Below are 25173 nucleotides of genomic sequence, written 5' to 3'. Positions count from 1 at the left end.
TGACTCAGTTACCTCTGCTCTGTATCATATGTCTGACTTCTTCAGAGTATCCCTGGTATCTCTCTGGCCTAATCTGCAGGCACCTAGATTCCTCCTCTTCCTGTCTTTCCCCAGAAATCCTCTCTCTCCTGCTTAACTATTGGCCATTCAGCTCTTTATGAAACCAATCACAATGACACACCTTCACACAGTGTAAACAAATATTCTGAAATGATGTGCCCCAAACACTTCCACCAGTCTAAAATCTAGTCAGCACAATAGTTTAAAGGTGAAATACTACAAATAAACTAGAATTCAGTGTCAGTAAAAGTCTTGAATAGTTGGTGAGTTTTTGTCAACACCTGGTGCTGCCAGATAAGACCTAGTAGCTTTATTAACTGTTTATTCCATTTCTGATATATCCCAAAGTACACCCTCCTTCAGTAACTCCTCAGCAGAAAACAGTAAGAGTTTACAAATGCTTTTGGTAAATGTTTGTGGGATGGGAGAATGACTCTTTGTGATACCATCTGGGTAGGAAAATACACAGTGCAATTTTTCTCTTTTGGCCTTTTTTTTTTTTTTTTTTTTTAAGAAAATGGCCCCCAAAAGGATTGGTACTCTTAGGAGTTGTGGCCTTGTTAGATGAAGCTTGTCACTGTGGGGGCGGGCCTTGAGGTCTCTTGCTCAAGCTTCCCTCAGTGTGACCGTCAGTTGCCTGCATGATGTAGGACTCTCAGCTCCAGCACCACATCTGCCTGCATGCCACCATGCTCCCCACCATGATGATAATGGACTGAATCTCTGAACTGTAAGGTAGCCAACCCAATTGAATGTTTTCCTTCTAAGAGTTGCCATGGTCATGGTGTCTCTTCACAGCATTAAAAAAACAGACTAAGACTGTATGTTGCCCTGGCTGGACTGGAACTCATTTCGTAGAACAGACTGGTGATTACTATCTATCCTCTGCCTTCCAAGTACTCAGATAAACTTGGCAGTGTTTATCTTCTGTCTTTGGCTTTTTGTCAAGATCTCAAATTCACAGTCTTCCTGTTCTGCCCCTGAGTGTTAGAGTTAATGTCCTGGCACATAATTAGTCTTGAACCATTGAACATCACTAGAGACCATGCAGCAAGTGAATTCAATGTTGGAGTAAAAGATGCCTGTGATCCCTTACTGCCTTGAGAAAGTCCCCAATGTGCCCCTGTGAAGCCACGTGTCTGCTTAGTCTCTCTAGCATATCTCCACTGGCCCTTGCTTATACATTCTGTTTGCCATGATTTGGGGTGTGTTGGGGGTTGTTTTGGAGTGTTAGGCTGAAGCCAGGACTTTGCCTGTGCTAGATAACTGTACAACTGAACTATAGCCTCAGCCCTGCTGTTTTTCTTTCTTGTCCTCCCACAAGAAATTTGGTTTTCAAAATCTAAATAACATTACTTAGAAATATTTGAAAGGTTTAATAATTTTAAAACTGAATTGCTAAAAATGTTATGACTTTTTCTATATGAATTAATTCTGAGCGCCCACATTAACATTGAAATATTTGTCAAATCACAATGGAAAGCACTTGCCAATGCCTATGTTCTCCAGTGTCTGGCCCCAGTTACTTGTTTTGGCATCTTAGACCCCCATAAGGGTAAAGCATCCGTGTTCACAACTGTGAGCAGAGCGGGGGTAGCTCATCCCTAAGTCATGGCACAGACAGCACTTGGGTTTTTTCTTTAAACGGCTAGCTTTGTTCCTAGGGGGAAAAAACAAACAAACCAAAAAACCCAAAGCAGTAGTAGCAGCGCTGTCCAGGCATGGTCAACTTTGGGCTCTGAATTTTGCTAGCTTGAATGACTGGCTTCAGAATAGCAGTGTGCCTGTAGCTGGAAGGTTCTTTATCATGCTTTAGCAGGAACCTTCTCCTAATTGGTTTTATAATCACTAACTTCCTAGGCTTCACCACTAGTTAGTTTGTGGCAGTTTGCTGAAGGTAAAGTACACCACAAAAGACATTCCATCTTTTCCAGCCAGGGATCTGTGAGCTCAGGAATCCTTTGCAGTGATTGTGTTTTATCCAGTCTCCAATGCCATGGATTAACAAATAACACTATTACTCCCCATTGAAAAGGAAAGTGCTGCTACCTATCACATATTCCCCAGCTGTTAAGTACATCAAGACACCGTGGCATGCATCCCTCCTAAATAGCAATTTGCTGTTAATGTAATGCAGTCATGCTACCTGCATCTTTTGTAGCCCTTTGACAATATATTCCTAGAACTTGTTTGCATATGGTAGAATTCCCTAGAATAAACATAGAAGAAATTAAGGGTTTTGTTAGCTTAAGGTCAAAATAGCATCAGTTGGGCTAGGGAGATAGCTCAGTAGGCTAAAGTGCAAGCAGGATGTGGTAGTATGTCTCTGCAGTCCCAGCACTCCTATATGGTATGGAAAGTGGAAACAGGAGAATCACCCAGAAGCTCACAAAGCCAGATAGATGCACTAGAGTGCACAGACCAACACCAGAGACAGACCTCAAACAAATTCCCAAAAAGATGTCTTCTGACCTTCAGGTATACAATGTGGTTAAAAAAAAACAAAAAAAACATATGTACACATACAGATTAAATGTTTAAAATATGGTCAGTTTACTTCAACAATAATTATAAAGTGTAATTTTAAAATACTATTTATAGTAGTGTATACCTTAAATATTGTCAACAATGTAACTTTTTAACTTTTATTTTTAAGATTCATTTATTTATTTAATGTATATAAGTGCTCTCTCTAAATGTATGACATTATGCCAGAAGAGTGTATCAGATCCCACTATAGATGGTTGTGAGCCACCATGTGGGTACTGGGAATTGAACTCAGGACCTCTGGAAAAACAGCCAGTGCTCTTAACCACTGAGCCATCTCTCTAGCCCCCACAATGTAATTTTTTAAAAATACCATTTATAGTAGCAAACTAGGAAGTACATGGGGTATGTAGGACATAAAGGAAGGCCTGATGTTAGTTCTCTCATTTGATATATATATATATATATAAGCTGAGGATTGAACCCAGGGCCTTGCGCTTGCTAGGCGAGCACTCTACCACTGAGCTAAATCCCCAACCCCTCTCATATTGTTTTTAATGTTAAATGAAATTCCACTCAGAACATAACAACCCTCCTTTTCTTTTCTCTCTTTTTTTTTCCATTTTTGAGATAGGGTCTGTCTATGTAACTCTGCCTGTCCTTGAACTCAGAGATCTATGTCTTCTGACAACTGGGATTAAAACTGTGTACCGCCATTCCCATCCCCCACCCTTTAATCTGTATGTATGGGTGTGCATCGCATGTGTTGCTAAGTGCCTGCAGAAGTCAGAAGAGTGTGTTGGATCCCCTAGAACTGGAGTTATGCATGGTTGTGAACCACTCTGTGGGGGCTGGGAATCAAACCTCGATCTTCTTCAGAAGCAACCAAGTGCTCTTACCTGCTGAGCCATATCTCCAGCTTCCTCCATACCATCGGCAGCTTTTTTTCAATTTTTTTTTTTATGTTTCTCAAAGAATAAAAACTTAGCTAACAAAACAGAAACATACAGGGAAAAAAAAGTGTGCCGTTGTGTTCTGTGTTGGCCAGTTATTCTGGGCACATGGCTGCTCTTGGAGAGTGTGGTTCATACACCTAGTAGTGACACTACATTGGAGAAAACTGGTTTTACCTTTCCCAGCAGGTGTCCCAAGGAATTACTTCTTGGATGGGAATGTGTGTCAATTTCCCCTTCTCAGTGCTGGGATTTCATCTCATTTGAACCTGTTTAGATCTTATTCAAAGGCTCTTAGAGAAGAGGATGACTAGAATTCAGAGAGGAAAGTGAAAGGCCAAGATTAACAACAGTATTCATGAAAAAGAGGAGCAGTTGCCCGAAAATGTCACTACTTGCCCTAGAACAAGTAGAGTGATTAAAGCTGTTCTGGACACAGGCAGGGCCTGGTCCCAAGGTTTCTCAGTGTTCTTCCCACTGAGGGGAGCCTAGACTACTTGCTGTGGCTGGTTCCAGGACTAGGGCAAGAACTTGGAACATGTGGAACAAAAGAAAGTACCCTTCCTCCCTTAGTGACAGAACCACGGTGGGAAGATGTGGGAGGACACAAAAAGACTCCTGGGCAACTCTGAAACAGGACTTCAAAACAAATGATGACAGGAATGGGTTAATTGGAAAGGGAATGAAAACTGTTGAGTGTTGTGGGATATTTGTTTGCACTGACATTCCAAGATTTCCAATGAAGTTAAACCTTGAACCATAGGGTGGGGTCAATGATTGGTTGACCGGAATTAGCCAAGATAATGTTGGAGGACCAAGGTAGTTGGATAGAGAGGTACAGGAAAGAGAAGGAAGGGATTGGAGAGGTTTTGAGGGCTTTTTCCAATGTGGAAGTGTGGAGAGGCAGGGTCACCTGCTCATTCGTCCATTGCTCTTTGAATCTACAAGACTTTTACCCCAGTATCTGACTCCCGAGTTTTATTTAGTAATGGGGTAATATATAAGTAATTGCTTCATCTGATGCCTGATGTTGGACGCCATATGTTGTCAGACTTTTTTCGGCTGCCAACCCCAAATAATGACATGGAGACTTATTAATTATGAAAGCTTTGCCTTAGCTTAGGATTACCTCACTAGTTCTTATAACTTCAGTTAACCTGTTTCAATTCATTTACATTCTGCCATGTTAGCTCGGTTACCTCTCCTGTACCTTATGTCCAACTTCTTCAGTGTCTCACTGGCTTCTCTCTTTTTTCTTTTTTTTCTTTTTTCTTTTTTTTGGTTTTTCGAGACAGGGTTTCTCTGTAGCTTTGGAGCCTGTCCTGGACTAGCTCTGTAGACCAGGCTGGCCTCGAACTCACAGAGCTCTGCCTGCCTCTCCCTCCCGAGTGCTGGGATTACAGGCGTGCGCCACCACCGCCTGGCTACTGGCTTCTCTTAACTATCCTTAGATTCATCCTGAGTTCCCCTCTCTGCCCAGAAGTCCCACCTATTATTCTCTCCTGCCTAGCTACTATTGGCCTTTTTATTAAACCAGTCATAATGACATTTCCTCACACTGTGTAAAGAAATATTTCCACAACGGTTTCTCGCCAAAGAAAATTACAGCTAAGAAGGGCTTTACTCCCAAGTAATTGCCATTGCTTTGTGTAGATATGGATCTCACTTGGTACTCTTGCACTTTTCAGGAAGGCGCTTTTATGCAGGACCACTGGGGACAGGACACCATTTGTGTGGGCACTAATGTAGTTTGTCTTTGTGATTCTTGCACCTGGCTTCTTAGAACTGAATCTGGATTTCAGATATCTGCCTGCTTCATTTTCCCATTTCCACTGATGACTTGAGCTGAGCCTACAGCACAGTACACTAAGGCTCCTGTTTACTTTTGCTCTGCTTCCATAGTTTCTATTGCTGTCTTGAGTTTAGTTTATTGGTCTTTGCAGTGTTTAATCTGCTTTCAAGACAGGGTTTCTCTGTGTAGTTTTGGTGCCAGTCCTGGATCTTGCTCTGTAGACCAGGCTGACCTGGAACTCACAGAGATCCGCTTGCCTCTGCTTCCCGAGTGCTGGGATTAAAAGCGTGTGCCCTCACTACCCGGCCTCCTTTAACTTTCCTGACTTGGAATTCGTTTATATTTAGTTACAACTTTTTTTTTTCCTTCTGCAATACTGGGTTTTGATCTCAGAGTCCCTCACATGCCAAGGAGGCATTCTACTATTGTGCTACACCCCCCCCGTTGCTTTTTTTTGTTTGTTTTTATTTTGACATAGGGTTTCACTAAGTTACCCAGGCTGGCCAAGAACTCACTCTGTAGCCCTGACAAGCCTTGAACTTGTTATTGTGATCTTCTTGTCTAAGTTTCCTAAGTAGCTGGAATTACAGTCCCTTGGCATACTTTAACTTTTTTTTTTTTTTTTAAAGATTTATTTATTTATTGTGTATACAATGTTCTGTCTGCAGGCCAGAAGAGGGAACCAGATCTCATTACAGATGGTTGTGAGCTACCATGTGGTTGCTGGGAATTGAACTCAGGACCTCTGGAAGAGCAGTCAGTGCTCTTAACCTCTGAGCCATCTCTCCAGCCCCCATACTTTAACTTTTAATGCTCATCTCTACCAGTTCTAATTTGTGGGCTCACATGCCTTACGACGTCTCATAACCTTTGGATGCCAGACATTGAGAATCTTACCCCTTTGTGTTCAGTATTTCTGTCTTGCACATTCTTCCTTCTGTTTCTAGATTGAAGTCAAGTTGCATTGGTCTGTTGGATTCTGTCTTTTGTTTTGTTTTGTTTTGTTTTGAGGACAAGGTTTCTCTGTGTAGCCTTGGCTGCCCTGGAACTCGCTCTATAGACCAGGCTGGCCTCAAACTCGCAGAGATCTACCTGCCTCTGCGTCCCAAGTGCTGAGATACCACCACCCAGCTTGATTCTGTCTTTTATGGTGACACTTGGGCATGTGGTGGGGGTCTTTCAAGCATCAGCATCGTCTTCCTGAGGTTCATGTTTTATCTTACCTCTCCTGAGTTATTTCAGTACAGCAGTCAGTTGGGTTTTTTTAACTTCATCACTGCTAGAAGCAAAAATTATTTCTGCACTTCAGCATTTGTTATTACTAAGACAAGGTCTCAATATGTAGCATTGTACTTTGACACTTTTAAAAGGTCAATTTTTACATTGGTTCTCTTTATGACTTGAGGGTCAGGAATAGTTTCATAGAGAAAAATACTGAGAGCAAGCTGGGCAGGCATGATGGCATGTCCCTGTAATCCTAGCACTTGAGGTAGCAGAAAAATCTGGAACTCAAGCCCAGACTGGGGTCTATAGTGAGACCTTACTTTTAAAAAAATAAAAAATAAAAATAAAACAAACAAAACAAAACAAAACCTGAAAGCATTACTCACAACAAGAAGATACTTGCCTCACATAAAACCATTAAACCATTTTTTTGTCACAAAATATGCTTGAGCGTTTCAGAAAAGAGAAACAGACATGGTGGTTGTGTTCATAAAAGACACAGTGGTCAGAGAGATTCATTTTATACACTAGATACAAGTAGGGAATGGACAAATAGCAGAATATCCAGCAATAGGGCCTTGCTCATTGCTGTTATCATCTCATATGTCTTGTACAGTTGAATAGTTTGTACCTTAACACCACAGCAAATGTGATTATAAGTGTATGTTCAGGCATAAAAAGGAATTCCATGTGTTACAGTAGACATACATGAGAACGTACTTCACAGTGCCATTTATAATAGGAAAAAGCAAACCTAAGCCATCTGTCTTAGTTTGGGTTTCTATTGCAGTGAAGAGACACCATGACCATGGCAACTCTTATAAAGGAAAGCATTTCATTGGGGCTGGCTTAGCGTTCAGAGGTTTAGTCCATTGTCATTATGGTGGGGAGCATGGCAGCATACAGGTGGACGTGGTTCTGGAGAGGTACTATATCCAGTGCCAAGAGTTCTATATCTGGGATTGGCAGACAGCAGGAAGAGGGTGAGACACTGGGCCTGGGATCATTTGAGACCTCAAAACCTGCCCCCAGTGACCGACTTCCTCCAACAGGGCCACACCTCCTAATAGTGCCATTCCCTATGGGCCTCTGGGGGCCGTTTTCATTCAAACCACCACACCATCCAAATGACAGGTAGGTAGTTAGAGATTGTTGAATACTGGTTATAAGAAATCTCACAGGGCTGGAGAGATGGCTCAGAGATTAAGAGCACTGGCTGCTCTTCCAGAGGTCCTGAGTTCAATTCCCAGCAACCACATGGTGGCTCACAACCATCTGTAATAGGATCTGATGCCCTCTTCTAGTATGCAGGTATACATACAGAACACTCATATACATAAAATATGAATAAAATAAATAAAAAATGTTACATTGCACAGGTGAGGGAGGTCTAAATGGTGAGCACGGGTGACAAAAGGTGGCTGGGATATAGAAGCTACTGTTAGGAATATACTAGGTATCCTGTTAGGTCCCCAGTCTCTATTACTTTAATATTTAGATATTTGTTGTTTGGGTTTTCAAGTAAGATGTAAAAAAATACTTTGAGATAATGAAGCTTTTTTTTTTTACCCTAATGGTGGGATCTTCCTGCAGACATCTGAACTCACAATGAAACTCCACTAAATGCTTCACATGGAAGGGAAGAGAGGCCTTGGGCTCATGACAGAGCCCAGCATGGAGCATATGTGATGAGAGCCAGGGACAGTGTGTGGAGCTCACTAGACCACATGCTCTGGTAGGCAGAGGAGAATACGGGCATCTTGTAAAGCTTGTCTCTCTGTGATGCTTGCTCTTTGACCTGAACAAAGCTGCTGTGTGCATTCCTGTTCCTGGCAGTCTTCACGAGCAAGTGCTCTTCACTTTTTCCCTGAACAGCTTTATGTGACTATTGTCAGTCAACCATGTTTTTAGATGAAATATTTGGTTTTTGACCCATTTTTCAAAAGTAGAGAGTCAGTCTGTTTAGGTTGACTTTTGTTTTCAGATCTGGCATCTTGAAAGCATCCTTGAGTTCCTTCTCTCATTTGTAGTTCTGGACTGTTTGGTTTGTAGTTGTTGTTTTCTTTTAAACAGGATCTCATTACATAGTCCAAGGTGCAAAACTCTGGATTCTACAGCTCCATCGTACAAGCACATCTCCTCACTCTCTTCTACTGGTTGATGTGTTTAAAGTCCGTTTGAATCTCTAAGAAATTTTCATTGTGTTTGCTTTTCCCTCATCAATATCGGGGAAGAAAAGGAAATACTTTTTTCTCTCTTCTACAACCCATGGTAGATGTTTTTTTTCTTCTGTTTTCTCAACATTAGGTTCCAGTCTTACTTGTGGAGCAATGGCTTCCAGCTGGCTTCTCTGGACCTCTCTTACCTCACATGCTTTTTCTTTCCATGGATGCTGATGTTATGAAATTATCTCATTTGCTATTACTGCTTGCTTGACTCTTGCCAGAGTTTGCTCCGTGTCACGTGTTACTGTATGTGGCTTAATCACGAGTGGATATATTTGAGGCAAGACATTGCCAGGATCATCTGAACCCCTTGAACACCCACAAATTCAATTTACTAAACATCTGTGTCATGTTGAATAGAGATGATCTGATGCCTGGGCTGAAGTCCTGTTTGGTTTCTCTTCCAGTGGGCATCCCTACCATCAGATGGTGTGGGGCTGAGGGGGACTACAATGTCATGGTGATGGAGCTACTAGGACCGAGCCTAGAAGACCTCTTCAACTTCTGTTCAAGGAAGTTTAGTCTCAAAACTGTCCTGTTGCTTGCTGACCAAATGGTAAGCACCCCTTTTCCTGAAGTGCACAGGTAGTATAGGTATTTGGCATGTTCTTGCTGGCTTGATAGAATAAAATCCTGGGTTACATTTGGCATGATGGTACATCCTTTTAATCCCAGTACTCAGGAGGCAGAGACAGGTAGATCTTTGTGAGTTCATGGCCAGCCTTGTCTACACAGCAAGTTCAGATCAGCAGGGTGCTACATAGTAAAACCCTGTCTCAAATAAATAAGTTACTGGGTTGCCATTTCTCTATTGTTATACCCATTTTTGCATAGAAAGGGGAATTTCTTTAACGTTGGCCTCAAGATTAGAGACCACTTTTCAGCTTCTCAAGTGTGTCCGTATTGAATGGACTTCCCAGTACTCTCAGGGAGCTCACATTTGACTAGTAGTCACTCTTGGGTGGTTTCCATGAAAGTCTTGTTTACGGCTCATGCAGAGTTTGGCTGTTAACAGATTATTGTCTGGTAGTGAGTTGCCATTTTAGCCTGCTCTCTTTTCTACTCCCATGGGAACCAAGGAGAAGAAATGTCTGGGCCTGTGGGGGATAGAGAGCTGATGATACCTTGAGAGATGACCACCCTAACTGAAATCTCTATGCTTCCCAGAAAGCAGAGAATGTGTAATGTGAGCCTCACTGCCAAGCAGCCTCCTTTTGCAGCATGAACCACTATGGGATTTAGTCTCACCATGGTTTCTGTTTATAGATAAGTCGTATTGAATACATTCATTCGAAGAATTTTATCCACCGAGATGTGAAGCCAGATAACTTCCTCATGGGGCTGGGAAAGAAAGGCAACCTGGTCTACATCATTGACTTTGGTCTGGCCAAGAAGTACCGGGACGCCCGCACCCACCAGCATATCCCCTATCGAGAGAACAAGAACCTCACAGGGACGGCACGCTATGCCTCCATCAACACGCACCTTGGCATTGGTGAGCCCAACATAGGGTGCAACACTTGACTTAATGTACCTTTAATATGTCCATCCTTATAAGGCTTAGGGAAAGTCCGCCTTATTTAGCAGCCTGGGGTTATGAGCCAGTTTGGTGATGGAGGATGTCAGCCAACCTTTATAGCAGACAAACAGATTTGCACAGCTGCTGGAGCCTTTATTTGCCAGGTACAGTGGGATAGGCAGAAATGGCTTCTCGAGCAGTTTTCCAAGATGATGATGTGGCTTTCCTGAAGTGTTAGGGAGGTTCTTTAACAACATGTAAGGGACAACTGCTGGTGACCTAATTCTCCAAGTATATTTTTCTGTTATTTTTGAAGTTTTATTTCCATTTTCTTGCTTGCCAGGTGTTGCTTTTATACATAATACAGACATACATGCCTTCCTTGACACAGTTCCCTTTTCTTTCCAGAACAATCTCGAAGGGATGACTTGGAGTCTCTGGGGTACGTGCTGATGTACTTCAACCTGGGCTCTCTCCCCTGGCAGGGGCTGAAGGCTGCCACCAAGAGGCAGAAGTATGAGAGGATCAGTGAGAAGAAGATGTCCACTCCCATTGAAGTGCTGTGCAAGGGCTATCCTTGTGAGTCTCCTTATACTTGTACTACAGCCACCCACCCCCTGTTAACTAGACACTTGCATGGGAAGCCTCTTGCTGTGCTGTCAGACCTGCTTCCTTCTGGAGGAGTTGTATGAAAGAGGCACTTTTTATATGTGAAGGTGGTAGTTGGACCTGGTTTGTTTTTCTTTTCCGTCCCTGAGCGCTTTTGTTTAAAAGATGTTCTGTGAGGCCCCAGTGAGACTGGAATGAAGCAAGACTGAGCCTTAAGAGGTGACTTACATGGATAGGGAAGGAGGAAAATAGTGGAAGACCTAGCTGCTCCTTAAACTGACTACCCTTTACCACTATTCCACCTCCCAGAGCCATTTCCCAGGGAACTTTCCTATTTGGTGAGATTGTCCCTGGGATAAAAATGCCCTGGATAACTAAATTTTGCTATCTAGTGTTGACCTTCTGGGAAGTGTGGAGGGTGCTAGATGTGGGACTCAAGGCCTCACAAATGATATGCAAGCTGTATGAGCTTTCTACCACTGAACTATATACCTCCAGGTTCTAGATGTTGATTTTTTTTTTTCAAAGCAGTCTCCCAAGGCCTGATTTCTTAAGTCATATGACTAGTTTTCAGATTTCATCTTTGATATCTTCGTTATATGGTGCTGTCGGGGATGAATGGATACCAGTCTGGGCCATTTAGCTAGCATTGAGTTTCTTGTTTTTTTGTTTTGTTTTGTTTTTTCAGCTGAATTTGCCACATACCTGAATTTCTGCCGTTCCTTACGTTTTGATGACAAACCTGACTACTCCTACCTGAGACAGCTCTTCAGAAATTTGTTCCATCGCCAGGGCTTCTCTTACGACTATGTGTTCGACTGGAACATGCTCAAATTTGTAAGTGACATTGCTAGAGCATTGGATGGCAGCATCCTGGTCCTCAGAAGGCTGGGATGGGTTTTCTATGTAAAGCTATGCTGTCTGTGCAAGGCACAATGGTAGAATTGTAAGGCACAGTGGTAAGGTACGGTAGAAATTGTGAAGCTAAGCACACCTGGAGAACTTGGGCCTGGAGACCGATTTGCCTCTGGTTCAGAGTAGTGAGAGGGAAGGTGCTGAGTGAGGCAAAACCTTTGTAGCATTTCAGGGTGGAGAGATGGCACAGAGGTTAAGAGCACTCGCTGCTTTTGCAGAAGACCTGAGTTCAGTTTTTAGGGTCATCTGTAACTCCAGTTCTAGGGGATCCAGTTCCCCTTTATGCCCTCTTCTGCCCTCTGTGAGTACTACATGCACATGGTTCATTTACTTGCATGCAGACAAAACACACTAAATAATGAAAACCTCTGGCGTTTATGGATATGTATAATACGAAGCCCAGTAAGCTATAGTGAAGGTCTGCATGGAGTCAACTGCTTATGGATTGGTAAGTCTTCCTTAGTTGAAAGACCTGCCTGCTGTCCTTCCTTCTTACTTCCCCTTCCTTCCCCTCTCCTCTTTTCCTGAATTTTTAGGGAGTAAAGCTACTTCTGGGAGAATTTGTTTTTAAGGTGTGTGTGTAAGTGCCTGAATGTATATACATAGTGTACCTGGTGCTCTTAGGGTCAGAAGAGGAAGTCAGATCCCCTGAAACTGGAGTTAAAAGCTACTCTAAGCTTCTGTGTGGGTTCTGGGAACCAAACCCAGGTCTTCCTCAAGAGCAGCAAGTGCTCTTAATCATTGAACCATTGCTCCAACCTTGAGAGTTTTATTTTTTGAAGTTTGTTGTTGCCTGGACCAGTCTTGAACTCCTAGGCTTAAGCTGTCCTCATGCTTTGGCTTTCCAGGTGCTGTGGGTACTGCTGCCCCCATGCCCACCTTAGAAGATTATTCTATTAATTTCCATTACCAATTTTAAGAGCTTTGTGGATTCAGCTGCCTGTGATGGCATGACGTGATAGTCTAGGCTGAAAGGAAGCCTGGTGGTCTCCTTAAGCCCTGCCTCTCCCTGTCATCCAGCACCTCTTATCCCATCTCCAATCAAGTGTACATATCCTAGGCCTCAGAAGAGCCTCTGGGGTAAAGTGCCTGGTATTTAGTCCAAATTTGCTCCTGTAATCATTCAGACATTGCTGCTATAATTCAAGGCTTTGTGAAATTTTCATGTCTATTTTCATTGAAAATTCATGGGTAGCTCGCAGCTTTAAGCATTCAGAGGGAAACAGCAGGCAGGTCTCTTGAGTTTGAGGCCTGTCTAGAATACATAGTTCCAAACCAGCCAGAGCTACAAAGTGAGACAGCATAGAGTAAACACACAAACAAGAATAAAATAAAAACAAATTTATTCTTTGAGCCAAGCATGGTTGTGCACCTTTGTAATTAATTCCAGTGCTTGGGAGGCTGGTTATTAGCTTGAGGCCAGCCTTAGGCTACAAAGCAAGACCCTGTCTCAAAGAAGCAAGAAACTTTTTGTAATTTGAACTTGAAATTGGAGCCTTATAGGTAATGCATCTAGTCAAAGCAGTGGCAAGAACTGCTTCTGGGGTGCACACCAGGAACCTCGTCAGCTGCACTGTGTCCCACCTCAGGGGAACGAGGGCCAGAGGGAGACCTACCCTATGGGGTGAGCTGGCTCAGAAGAGGCCTAGTCCTTCAGCCAGGGTGGGGTTTCAAGAGACAACTAAATCTAATGAAACAGGTGGCACAAAAAAGTGGCCTGTGTTTGCAGACCCCAGCTGGCAGTGATTAAAATGATACTTTGACTCTGATTTCTGGTCCAGCAGAAACCCAACTCACATCCTTGCTGTTGGCCTATACATAGAAAGGCTGGCATTGCTGTGGGCACAGTATTGTCATAGTGTCTAGGCTCTGCTTTGGCCCTTCTGACTCAGTGCTTAGGCCTCTGCCTCGTTCTCCTCCCTGTCTCAGGCAGTCTCCTTTTCCTTCCCTAATACACTAGCATGCCAACATTGGTAGGTAGGGATTAAGGTGACATGTTGTACATGTGAATATGGTGGGGTATGAAGAGTGACTAGTCCTTCATGGGTATTATGCAGGCATCATCTTGGTGGAGAAATGTTCTTTCTGATTTCGCTATTGGTGTGGGTGGTTTCAAAGGGCAGTCTTGTCCCATGTGCCCTTTGGTGTTTTTTCAAGGAGCCGGGGGCCAGCCAAAAGCCTTGGGGGATTTTGTTTGTTTTGTTTTGTTTTTTTAAATCAATGCCTCTTTCCACCTCAGGGTGCCAGCCGAGCTGCAGATGATGCTGAGCGGGAACGCCGGGACCGAGAGGAGCGATTAAGACACTCCCGGAATCCAGCCACCCGTGGCCTCCCTTCTACAGCTTCCGGCCGTCTGCGGGGAACCCAAGAAGTGGCTCCCCCAACACCCCTTACCCCTACCTCACACACGGGTGAGCATACCTCTTAGCATGCTCCACCATTTATGATTTGTTGACCACTCCGGTTTGTGGCCTCACAAGGATTCTGGCCAATCAGTTGAAAGATGTGTCCCCATTTCAGTCACTCCTCATTCTGAAGAGTAATTGGGCTGGGGCACAGCCCATGATATCGCCTTTAGAAATGTCATGGTGACACACACCTTTAACCCCCAAACTTGGCAAGCAGAAGCAAGGTGACTTTCTGTGAATTTAAAGCCAGCTTAGTCTGTGTAGTGAGATCTTGTCTCAAAGAAAAGAAAGGAATGTTCCTCTCACAAGACTTAGTCTAAAGATTGAGTTCTCTGAAATTTGTTGCTATTGTTGGCTTTTCCTATATAAAGTTTTGCTCTCATGGAGCTGTAGAGATGGCTCAGTGGTTAAGAGCACTGTCTGGTCTTCTAGGGGACTTGGTTTCATTTGACCAGCACCCACATGACAGCTTTTTCACTGTCTGTAATTCTAATTCCAGGGGAACTAACACTGTCTTCTGGTCTCCTTGGGCACTGCATGCACATGGTACACAGACATGGTAGGCAAAATACACTCACATATAAAATAAGTTTTTAAAAAGTTTTGCTGGCCGGGCGGTGGTGGCACATGCCTGTAATCCCAGCACTCCGGAGGCAGAGGCAGATGGATCTCTGTGAGTTCGAGGCCAGCCTGGTCTCCAGAGCTAGTCCAAGACAGGCTCCAAAGGTACAGAGAAACCCTGTATCAAAAAAAAGAAAAAGAAACAAAGTTTTGCTGTGCTGGGTGTGGTGGAGCATACTTTTAATCCCAGCACTTGCGAGACAGAAGCAGCAGATCTCTTGAGTTCAAGGCTAGCCTGGTCTACAAAGCAAGTTCCAGGACAGCCAAGACTGTTACACAGAGAAACCCTGTCTCGGAAAAAAAAAAAAAATACATTTTTTTCCTCTCAGATTTTCTCAAACCCTTGACTGCTCAGGTCTGATGTATATTGCTAAATGCTAGAATGCATTCCTACTACCAGCAGGGGTCTTGGGGTTGATGAGCATTGTGTGTGTAGCCCTGAGCCAGTTAGGTTCTGCTCTGAAAAGGTCCACCTAGAGCCTGTATATTTGGCTAGGGCCATTAGCCTCTGCTGTGCCGGTAGACTCAGAGTTTATTTAGATTATTATATATGGGGGGGGGGGGGTACCTGCATTTGTGTCTGTGTACCTAGTGCCCATGAAGGTCAAAAAGCATCAGATCTGGAACTGGAGTTGTGGGTGGTTGTGAGCTGCCATGGGTACTGGAATCCAAACTGGGTCCTCTGTAAGAGCAAGTACTCTTGACCACTGAGCTATCTCTCCAGCTTCAGCTAGTGTGATGTTAAAGAGCCAAGGGTACTCAGTAATGGTGGTTTCTCTTCATCTCCTCTAGCCAACACCTCTCCTAGGCCTGTCTCTGGCATGGAACGAGAACGGAAAGTGAGCATGCGGCTGCACCGTGGGGCACCAGTCAACGTCTCCTCATCTGATCTCACGGGCCGACAAGATACCTCTCGCATGTCCACCTCACAGGTATGCAGGTAGAACTCACTGAGGCCTGGATGTGCCATACCCCGGTGTGGGGATGCATGTCCTTGTCACTGTATACAGACACTGGTTCTCTTCCTTACCTTGCCTTAAGGACTGACTTTACAGGTTCATAGTCAGGAGTCGGGTAACACTTGTGAAGATTGTATTTCCTTCCTTCCCCTACTTTTTTCCTCATTTTGAGGATATTTAACTAGCTAGGCTTCTGATTCTTGGTTGGAGCTTGTGACTAGCTGGGTTTCTCTCTTTCTTTCCTTTCTTTCTTTCTTTCCTCCTTTCTTTCTTTCTTTCTTTCTTTCTTTCTTTCTTTCTTTCTTATTTTAGGATTTGTTCATTTAATGTACTTCAGGGTTTTGCCTGCATGTATATCTATATGAGGGTGTCAGAATCCCTGAAACTGGAGTTAAAGACAGTTGTGAGTTGCTATGTGGGTGCTGGAAATTGAACCCGGGTCCTTTGGAAGAGCAGCCAGTGCTCTCAACAGCTTGAGCCATTTCTACAACCCCGACTAACTGGATTTCTAAATGGTTTATTTCCTGATTAGGACTGTAATGGGCTGTGTGTGAAGCTTCTTCACTTCTCCATTTCAAAGGGACAACCCTACCCCTGCCCCTCCATCTTCCCCACCAGGCAAGACACTGTATGTTTGCCTGCTCGCTCATTCCTTGTTGGGGAGAGGTCTGTTGTAGACACACCCAGCTTTTTACAACTCCACTTGTGTTTATTAGCGAGGATCTCCTTAGCAAAACAACATGGAAGGCAGTGGCTGCCAAGAAGGGTCCCTATGAGGGATCCTGAGCGGTAGCATCCTTGGAGGTGCCAGACTTTAAGGTGTCATCTTCTGTCGCCCTGTCTGTCTCTAATGAGAGAGGTGCTTAGGGAAGGCAGGGTAGTTTGGACTGGTTTCCAGGCCCTCTCTCATAGCTACTCCCTTACCTGCACCCAAGTCATCCTCCTTGCTGTGCTTTTGCTGCTGCTGTGCATTTAAAACTCTTCATTCAACAGACTAGAATCACTTCTGTCTACATTAGGTTCCTTTTTCTGAAGTAAGGTTTTTTTTGTTTGTTTGGTTTTGTTTTTTTTTTTTTTTTAAGATTGATTTATTTATTATGTATACGGAAGAGGGCGCCAGATCTCATTACAATTGGTTTTGAGCCACCATGTGGTTGCTGGGAATTGAACTCAGGACCTCTGGAAGAGCAGTCAGTGCTCTTAACCTCTGAGCCATCCCTCCAGCCCCCTGAAGTAAGTTTTTTAGAGTCTCCCACTTACAAGAGGTAGGGTCAAAGTTGAATTTGAGGAGGCTCTTACCAGCCAGTGCCACTGTTGTCCAAGAGCTTCTTTTTAAAGCATACTTGCACCCAGCTCTGGGACTTGGTTGTATGGCAGCATCTCTCTGGCTTACTGTGGGATCTAGTATGGTGTTTGAGTGGGTAAGGACTACACATGTTGAGTGAGTGTGAGATCCCTGGGGCTTCCTGGGCTCAGGCCACACCTAGGACTGGTCTGACAGAAATCAAGACTGTTGAAATGTGTTACTGTGCGTTTATTTATTTATTTGTTTGTTTATTTTATTTATTTATTTATTTATTTTGGTTTTTCAGGACAGGTTTTCTCTGTAGCTTTGGAGCCTGTCCTGGAACTCGCTTTGTAGACCAGGCTGGCCTCGAACTCACAGAGATCCACCTGCCTCTGCCTCTCAAGTGCTGGGATTACAGGCGTGCGCCGCCACCACCTGGCTACTGTGCATTTCTGATTTCCCAGAAATGGCTGGTTTTGTATAATTTTCTCCTGAAAAGACAACAAATGTAGGGAGTTTGACAAGGGATAACATAAGTTGTGGACCTTGAGTTTTGACATCATGAGGCGATGAGTCCCTTGATGTATATACACTCTAAGCTCAGCTCCCTCGTGGACTGTTTTTGTTTTTGTGTCCGTCCGTCTCCCCCCCCCCCCCCCCCCCCCCCCGCGCGCACAAACCATTCACATTAGGAAGTGGTCCAGTGTTGCCTGTTCATCTACACCCCATGATGTAGTGGACCCTGGCTAGGTTTGGACATTTTCGTGCCAGCAGCTAGGCAGAGACTAAGGAAGGGATGGCAAGGGCAATCTTTTTGTTTTGTTTTAGTTTAATACAAAAAAAGAAGCATCTGGTAGTTGGGGATGCAGGAGGGAAATGGAAGAGTCAGGAAGTTCTATGGATACCAAGAAGACACAGGGTACAGCCCAGCTACTGCTGCTTCTTGCTAAGGCTGTGGCTGCCTTGGCCTTAAGGTGACAAGAAAATAGCATTTTCCTCCACATGGTTAACTTGGGCCTCTGAATCAGTCTCTGGTTGCTTGGTCTTTCTTGTTTGTGCATGGAGAACTATTAATAGGCTTGAACATAGCTGGGAGGCTCCCTTCCTAGAGTTCCTTAGTTTTTCCTTTGGCTACCTTGGGTGTTTTCTAGAGATTGCCTGTGGTTGTCTCTAAATGCTCATTTGTCTTCACAGCTGCACCTTTGGGGGAGTTGTGCTGACACTTAAAGGCATCCTTTTTAAGGTGCATAGAACCACCAGCATCAGTATGCTCGTGCTTTGTAAGATGTGCTTCCCTCTCCAAACAATTCATCCCTCTCCACTCTTTCTAGGCCCTGAGCCAAGCACCTGCTCTGGAGGTTTGAGACTAGTGGGATTCTTCCAGGCTTGGCAGGCCAGTAGTAACTTCTCCCTTAAGAGTTGGGGTTCAGGTAGGAGTGGTGACATCTACTTATTTAGTACAATGAGCTTGAGAATACCATGCATGTATAAGCCCTTGTTGCAATAGCACATATCTTTTGCTGAGCTTCCTTTATCTACAGCTGCTGGTTTTCTAATAGCTGTGCATCCTATGAGTTATAATGTGATACCCACAAGTCCTTACACCCAGTTAAAGCCAGTCTTAGAAGCATCTGCTGCCCTTGTCCTCTTGTGATGATGATAAGGCATGGTACAGGTTACTGGGATGGCCTCTTTTCTGCAGGACCTCAGCCTCACTCAGGCTTTGACCACAAGCAGCTGCTTCTTCCTTGGCATCTTCCCTTCTCTGAAGGGCACTTGCATTAGGCGTGTCTTACGGGGAGACCATGTTCTCATGTTTCCTGATATCTGTGAGTTTGCTCTCATTAGCCAAAAGAACATAGGCTTTGCAGGGCATCTAATCATTGGATCTCTATTATTTGTTTTTCCTTCGTTGAAAAGAAAGGTCTCCTGTCTAGCACAGTTCAAAAATGTGTCACTTATTGCTTTTGATACCTCACTTAATCCACACCTGCCCTAAAATAAGATCATCCTGGCACTTTCATTAGGAGGGAGTATGTCCTGGGAGGCTCTATCCCTTCTACCTGTTGCATAGTGCTAACAAACCGATTTGTAGGGCTTCCTCAGCCCCGCCGTTTCTGTAGAGCACGAAGTTAGGAGGGTTCTGCTGGAATGACAATGGCCACTTTTACCAAGGGTCATGAGAGACTGATGAGTTCATGCACGATGTGGAGAGACTTGCCATTAGCTGGAGTCCCCAAAGTGTCTGTTGCTGTCTTGACCTGGTGAAGGCAGGGGGCACATCAAGACTCAGGCTCAACACAGGCAGCCAGGATCTCATGTGCTGGTCTGGCCAGCAGGACACTTACCAACAGCTGTCTTTTCCCCACCTCAGAATAGCATTCCTTTCGAACACCACGGCAAGTAGCTGCTCGTCTCCATCGGAAGGCAGCACTGGGTGAGTGTGCTCGTGGTGGGGCTCTGCAGGTAGTAGGTGCCAGGCAAGGTGGGAACAACTCCCCACCCGTCGTCTGGGCTCACTGGTGGGCTGGGCTTGCATGCCAAGTGCTGGAGGTAGAATGAGGCTTCTTCTGCTTGTTTTTCTTCATGTGTGGGATATGGAGTAGCTGTGAGCTGCCCAATCTGGGGGGTTAGTGGCATCCTTAGAATCTCTGGACCAAGTGACTTTAGGGAGCCATCCTGCTGTGCCTTTGTCCTCTGGCCTCCCTGTGATTGCATTCGGTATGCTGGAACTGCCCTCAGGCCTGGCTGGCTCTGGGCAGATGTGCTGGCACATGTGTCTGTTGTACTCGGCTGAGTGGTGCCATGCTTGGTGTTGGGCTTTCTTAAGCTCTTGCTACGTGCAGACTCCCAGTGGTCTACGCCCACCCTGGCCTTTTCAGTCATTCCTCTTCCACTCTCTCATTTATCTCTGTCCTCATTTTGTGTTTCTTCCCAAACTCCGTACCTGCCCAGCCATCTTGTCCATGCAGCTGTTGTCTGTATTAATCCAGCCACAGCCACCTGCTACCCTGCCATGGGTGTCCACGCTGAGCTCCTTTCTTGTTGGCCACATGGCACTTGGTGGTTCCTTCCATCAGAGGCTTGAGCTTTGGTGGGGTTGTGCTGCTGTGTGATCTGCTCTATTTAATACATGTGCACCTTGGAATGTGCTGATAAGAATTGCTTTTCCTGTCTTCCCTAAGGGATATGCCTGTTTGAAAGCTCCAAATTCTTTCCAGGAAGGGAGGCTGGGAGTAAGTGTCACTGCTCCACTCAGATCTACCAGAGCACAGCTCTGCAGTTTCCTTGCTTGCATGCCTCCTCTTCCCCATCTTCCTGTCCTGTGTTCTGCTCAATACCTGTCCTGGCTACAGAGGCCTTTCTGTGCAGCCAGGGGTGAAGGTGTTTATATTGAAGCCAGGTGGCAGTGTGTCCCTTCCCTCCCAGGCTCTATTGTGTTATGTGCGCCCAAACGCCTGGTTGGCCTGTTCCTCTGGCCTCATGCTGACCTTGTCCTGTGCTTTGGCTCCGACAGATTCCCGGTCGGGTGGCTTCCAGTGGTCTTCAGTCTGTCGTGCACCGATGAGAACTCTCCTTTTTGCTGTGAAGGGCAGACAATGCATGGCTGATCTACTCTGTTACCAATGGCTTTACTAGTGACACGCCCCCCGGTCTAAACCCGAAATGTTAACGCCGGGAGCTCTCCAGGCCACTCACCCAGCGATGCTCATGGGGAATCAAAACACAAACTAAATGGACAGGCTCCAAGAGCTGCCATCGCCAGGGGCTGCCACTGTGGCCCCATGTGAGCTCAGTTATCATGGGGCTGGAACGAAGAGCAGAGGCTGGGAGACCATTGCAGAGAGAACCCGACTCCCTGTGAAGAGCCTCTCAGCTCCCACCAGTGGTGGCGGACCTGCACTCCCTGACGATCCCACCGCAGCTACCAGTCTTCTACTTGGTTAAGACAGTTTTGTATCATTTTGCTAAAAATTACTGGCTTAAATCTGTGTAAAGAATTCTGTCTTTTTATTGTTTCTTTCTTGTCTTGTTTTTGCGGTCTTAAACAAAAAAGATGTTGACCTTAAACATCTGTTGAGACATGCTGGCTTGGAGCTTCTATGTAAAATGGAGGCAGGCAAGAGAGGGGCACATGTGAGTGTCAAGGATGTGTGTTTTGTTTGTTTTGTTTTCTTGTGTTGTGCTGTTCACTTTGGAAAGGAAATACTCATCAGTTGTGTGTGCGTATGTGTCTTGTGGGCTCCCATCAGCCTGATTTGGGCATCTTGCTTACCCTTCCCCGCTATAAACTGATATGTCTGGAATCATCAGAGCAGGTAGTGCAACTGCCATGGAGCAAGGGTGTGCCGGGTATATTCTCAGCAAGGCACTATGGCATGATGTTCTTCCCAAAGGAGGCAAGAAGGAAGTCAAAACTCTGGAGAACTCACATGCAGAGGCCTTGAGATCCCTATAGGCTGCTGGAGCGTTCCAAGATTCAAAGCTGAGCTTGTATTTCTGGTTTCTGGGGAGAGGATTGCTGTTTTGGTAGTATTGGTTGCCTCTATGCCTTTGAACTTGGGAAGTTGCTGAACAGACTGAATACTCCCATGCAGATGCCACTTAGGTCTATCACCTCCTCTCTGCTCAGAGCCCAGGGAGCAAGCTGTCCTAGACACCATGGTTTGCCCAGAGGAACCAGTGGCCAAAGGGAATCAACCCTGAAGTGCCAAGAAGCAGGTGACTGCCTACCACATGCTTCATGATCTTCAACTGGACACATCTGCGGGCTGGGCTGCTCTACCGCTGGCGGTTATGATGCCAACATGCTCTTTCTCACCATGTGCACCGGATATGAAGAGACAGCAGGACCTGAGCTCCCCATCTGAGAAATGGGATGCAGTACATGTGTGGGGGTCCATCTCTTATTTCTTCCTGTCAGCCTGTGGAGAATTATGCTGGGTACTATACTGGCCACCATGGCTTCTCCTTTCTTCCCAGAGTTCCTTGGTACTTGAGTACTGGCCTGGAGTTGGGGGGCACACTGCTGATGTGTGATAGCATCCCAGAATGTGGCTGTTAGTTGTGCCAGCCAGCCATCTGAGCCTGTGGGTGCTTCTTTCTGAGTCCTGAGCTGGTTCCTCTGCAAGCATTTTAGGGTGCAGGGACTTGACTAGGTGGGACTGTGTGTCTGGGAGTGCAGAGGGAGGTTGGGAGGGTTGGGCAAGGTTGAGATTTTTGTTGCAAATTCTTTATCATCAGAGTTGGGCCTCCTCTTCATTGGCTGGCCTGCCTGGCAAGTGTTCTTTGTAGATACCTGTGGTGCCGTGCCGGAGGGGTGTTGGGGTGGCCTTGAGACTGATCCAGGCTCAGCTGGCCCTGTTGGGTTACGCTGGGATTTGGCCCATGGAGGTCCTCCAGGGTGTAGCTCTGACGGTCCTTGCCTAATATTTAATCCCGTCATCACTCGCAGGAAGCGTAGTTAGAATGTGTGTATCAACCTGTGTCTTGGTGACCAGTCTCTGAGCTGTGCGTTTGTACTACCACTGTATTTGTGTACTTTAACAATTGTGTAAATAATAAATTCATAATGACTTCTACCTTTCTTCCCTCCCCCTTGTGTGGTCTTTCTTTCATCAACTGGGAGTTTTCAATATGTAAGCCATATGAAAGTTAACTTGGTGTGGGTGCTGGCTCTGAGATGAAGACAATCTCTTTCTGTAGCCCAGGCTGTCCTGGAACTGAGTGATTCTTCTGCCTCAACCTTCTGACTGTTGGTATGAAAGACCCAGTACAACTAACTTGTTCAGGATGGTAGTCCTACTTGTCCTTTCTCAGGCTGTAAGTGTTGGAAAGCTAGTTGGAGTAGGTGCCAAAAAGATGGCTCCCACTTGGACTCTAGGTATGGGTGGATATTCTTATGAGTTTACTTAGGGATGTTGTGATGGTTCTGTGAGCCCTTCTCCACTCACCTTATAAGCACCTTTTGAGATAGAAGCCCCTAACCTACATAACACTCTGTGCTAGTGCCTTAGATTTTCACCTTGCTAGGGAGGAGAGCTGAGGTGGGCGTGTCCCACTGTTCCTGGCATGCACAGGGAGAAGGCATCTGTGTACACATGAGTTTTCTACAGCAGCACCCTTTTGAGGGACGGAGAAAAGCTATCAGGTTGCTGGAACTATGTCTGTTCCTGTTGTGGAGACCTGTCCTCTTGGGAATTCTTTTTTGTTTTTTTTTAAGACAGGGCTTCTCTGTGTAGCCCTGGAACTCACTCGGTAGACCAGGCTGGCCTTGAATTCAGAGATCTGCTTGCCTCTGCCTCCCAAGTGCTGAGATTACAGGTGCCGCCACTGCCTGTCCTCTTGGGAATTCTAATCTGTCCCACTCCCTAATGAGCTTGGCCAGTAGAACTTGGAGGCACAGTTGTAGCAGTCAAATGCTGGCAGGATTTATGGCCAAAACCACTTAGTACTTCCCTGTGTGTGGCAGGTGTGGACATGCTAGCGAGGGAAACTCCCTCTAACTCTCACCCTCAGTTTACCAGTCTCTTCCAAGTTAATCTTCAGCCGTTAAGCCTATACTTTGAGCATCCCAAGTTGGCTTCTGGCCTACTTGGATTCCAGAAGGGACTGTAGTCCCACTGTCTCACATTAGCTAGGACTGGTTCTCAACCTATGGGTCATGACCCTTTTTTGTTTGTTTTTTGTTTTTCAAGACAGTTTCTCTGTGTAGTTTTACGCCTTTCCTGGATCTCTCTGTAGACCAGGCTGGCCTCAAACTCAGAGATCCACCTGCCTCTGCCTCCCAAGTGCTGGGATTAAAGGAGTGCGCTACCACTGCCCGGCTAAGATTTAGCCAGGTGTGGTGGTACACACTTTTTTTTTTTGAGCTGAGGATCGAACCCAGGGCCTGGCGCTTGCTGGCGAGCGCTCTACCACTGAGCTAAATCCCCCAACCCAGGTCATGACCCTTTTGACAAACCTCTTGTCTCCAAAAATATTTTCATTGTAATTCATAATAGCAAAATTACAATTCTGAAGTAGCAATGAAAATAATTTTATGGTTGGGGCTCACTACAATATAGGAACTGTATTAAAGGATCATGGCATTACGAAGGTTGAGAACCAGTGAAATAGATGAAATTAGTGCCAGCTTTGCCTATATTGGCACCTCCCTGAGTCTAGAGCTCCCTTCTGTTGCAGCCAGGCAAAGTACAGGGGTCCCTATAAGTAATCTACTGTTAGGTACTACTTTTCACCTCTCCTGTAAAGGTGCTTATGCTAGAGGTGAAAGGAACTGGTTTTGGAACCAGAGTCTGGGTGGTCTCACAAACAGCCGTGCATCTGGGCAGCTGCCTTCAGAAGCTCACCCTAAATTCCTCAGGTGGTGTGGAATCACTAGCCAGTAGGCTGTTAGTTGTCATTCACATAATTAGTGTGTTCTCTGCCAAGAGTACAGCGTTTGGGGAGACAGACCCAGTAGGTTGGGCAGTAGTAGCCCATAAGCCTAGCTCATTTGCTCAGACTCTGTGATTTGGGGATGATGAGATATCTCTTTCTTTGGACCTTTGCAGGCCCAGTTATAAGTTGAGTCTGGATGGACAGGCCTTTCCATTGTCACTCAGGCTTGGGTCTTCAGAAGATACTGAATATCCTTGGTACTCCATTCAGCCCCTACAGGGCAGTTTGTTCAGTGTGTCCTCTGTGTGTCCCCAGCTGCTGCCAGAGTGTTCACAGTCCCTCCTTAGGTCTTTTTGGCTTTAGGATCATCTCTTTGGGATGGTTACCACTCTAGGTGTTCCAGCAGCCATACTTTGAGGACAGGGAGTTTCCTTTTGTCCAGTTGGAAAGTATCTTTGCAGAAATGCAGACAGATGAAACCACCTGCTCATTACAGGGCACAGATGCTGCAACCGTGGGGTGCAATGGGGTCCCACCAGTACATACAGGCTTGAGGGGTCTCAGGGCCACCCAGCATCTCCCTTATAAAGACTCCAGCCCACTATGGATCTGTACCCTCTGAAGAAGCATCTTCCCAAACAATGGTCCATGATTGCATGAAGCCTAACCATTTTGCCATTTCCTGACTGCTGTTTGTTCTCACATACTACATGCTCTGGATGCAGGTGTG

The 25173-nt window shown here is 45.3% G+C and overlaps 1 protein-coding gene across 4 annotated transcripts in view; it reads left to right on the top strand.

Annotated features, from left to right (window-relative positions):
* Positions 1-25173, top strand: part of Csnk1d (casein kinase 1 delta) — a 38038-nt gene that overhangs the window by 11391 nt on the left and 1474 nt on the right. The window contains exons 3-10 of one of the 4 annotated variants that reach the window (XM_036195640.1): positions 9149-9297; positions 10008-10236; positions 10669-10839; positions 11558-11706; positions 14024-14195; positions 15606-15745; positions 19435-19497; positions 20578-20640. In XM_036195640.1, coding sequence (XP_036051533.1) covers positions 9149-9297; positions 10008-10236; positions 10669-10839; positions 11558-11706; positions 14024-14195; positions 15606-15745; positions 19435-19467 — 1043 coding nt within the window. In that variant the 3' untranslated portion in view covers positions 19468-19497; positions 20578-20640. The other 3 variants (XM_036195641.1, XM_036195639.1, XM_036195642.1) reach the window with 3 other exon arrangements.

Source organism: Onychomys torridus, chromosome 8 (assembly GCF_903995425.1).
Source record: "Onychomys torridus chromosome 8, mOncTor1.1, whole genome shotgun sequence".
NCBI classification, from domain to species: Eukaryota; Metazoa; Chordata; class Mammalia; order Rodentia; family Cricetidae; genus Onychomys; species Onychomys torridus.
This window is presented reverse-complemented; position numbering and strand designations above follow the sequence as displayed.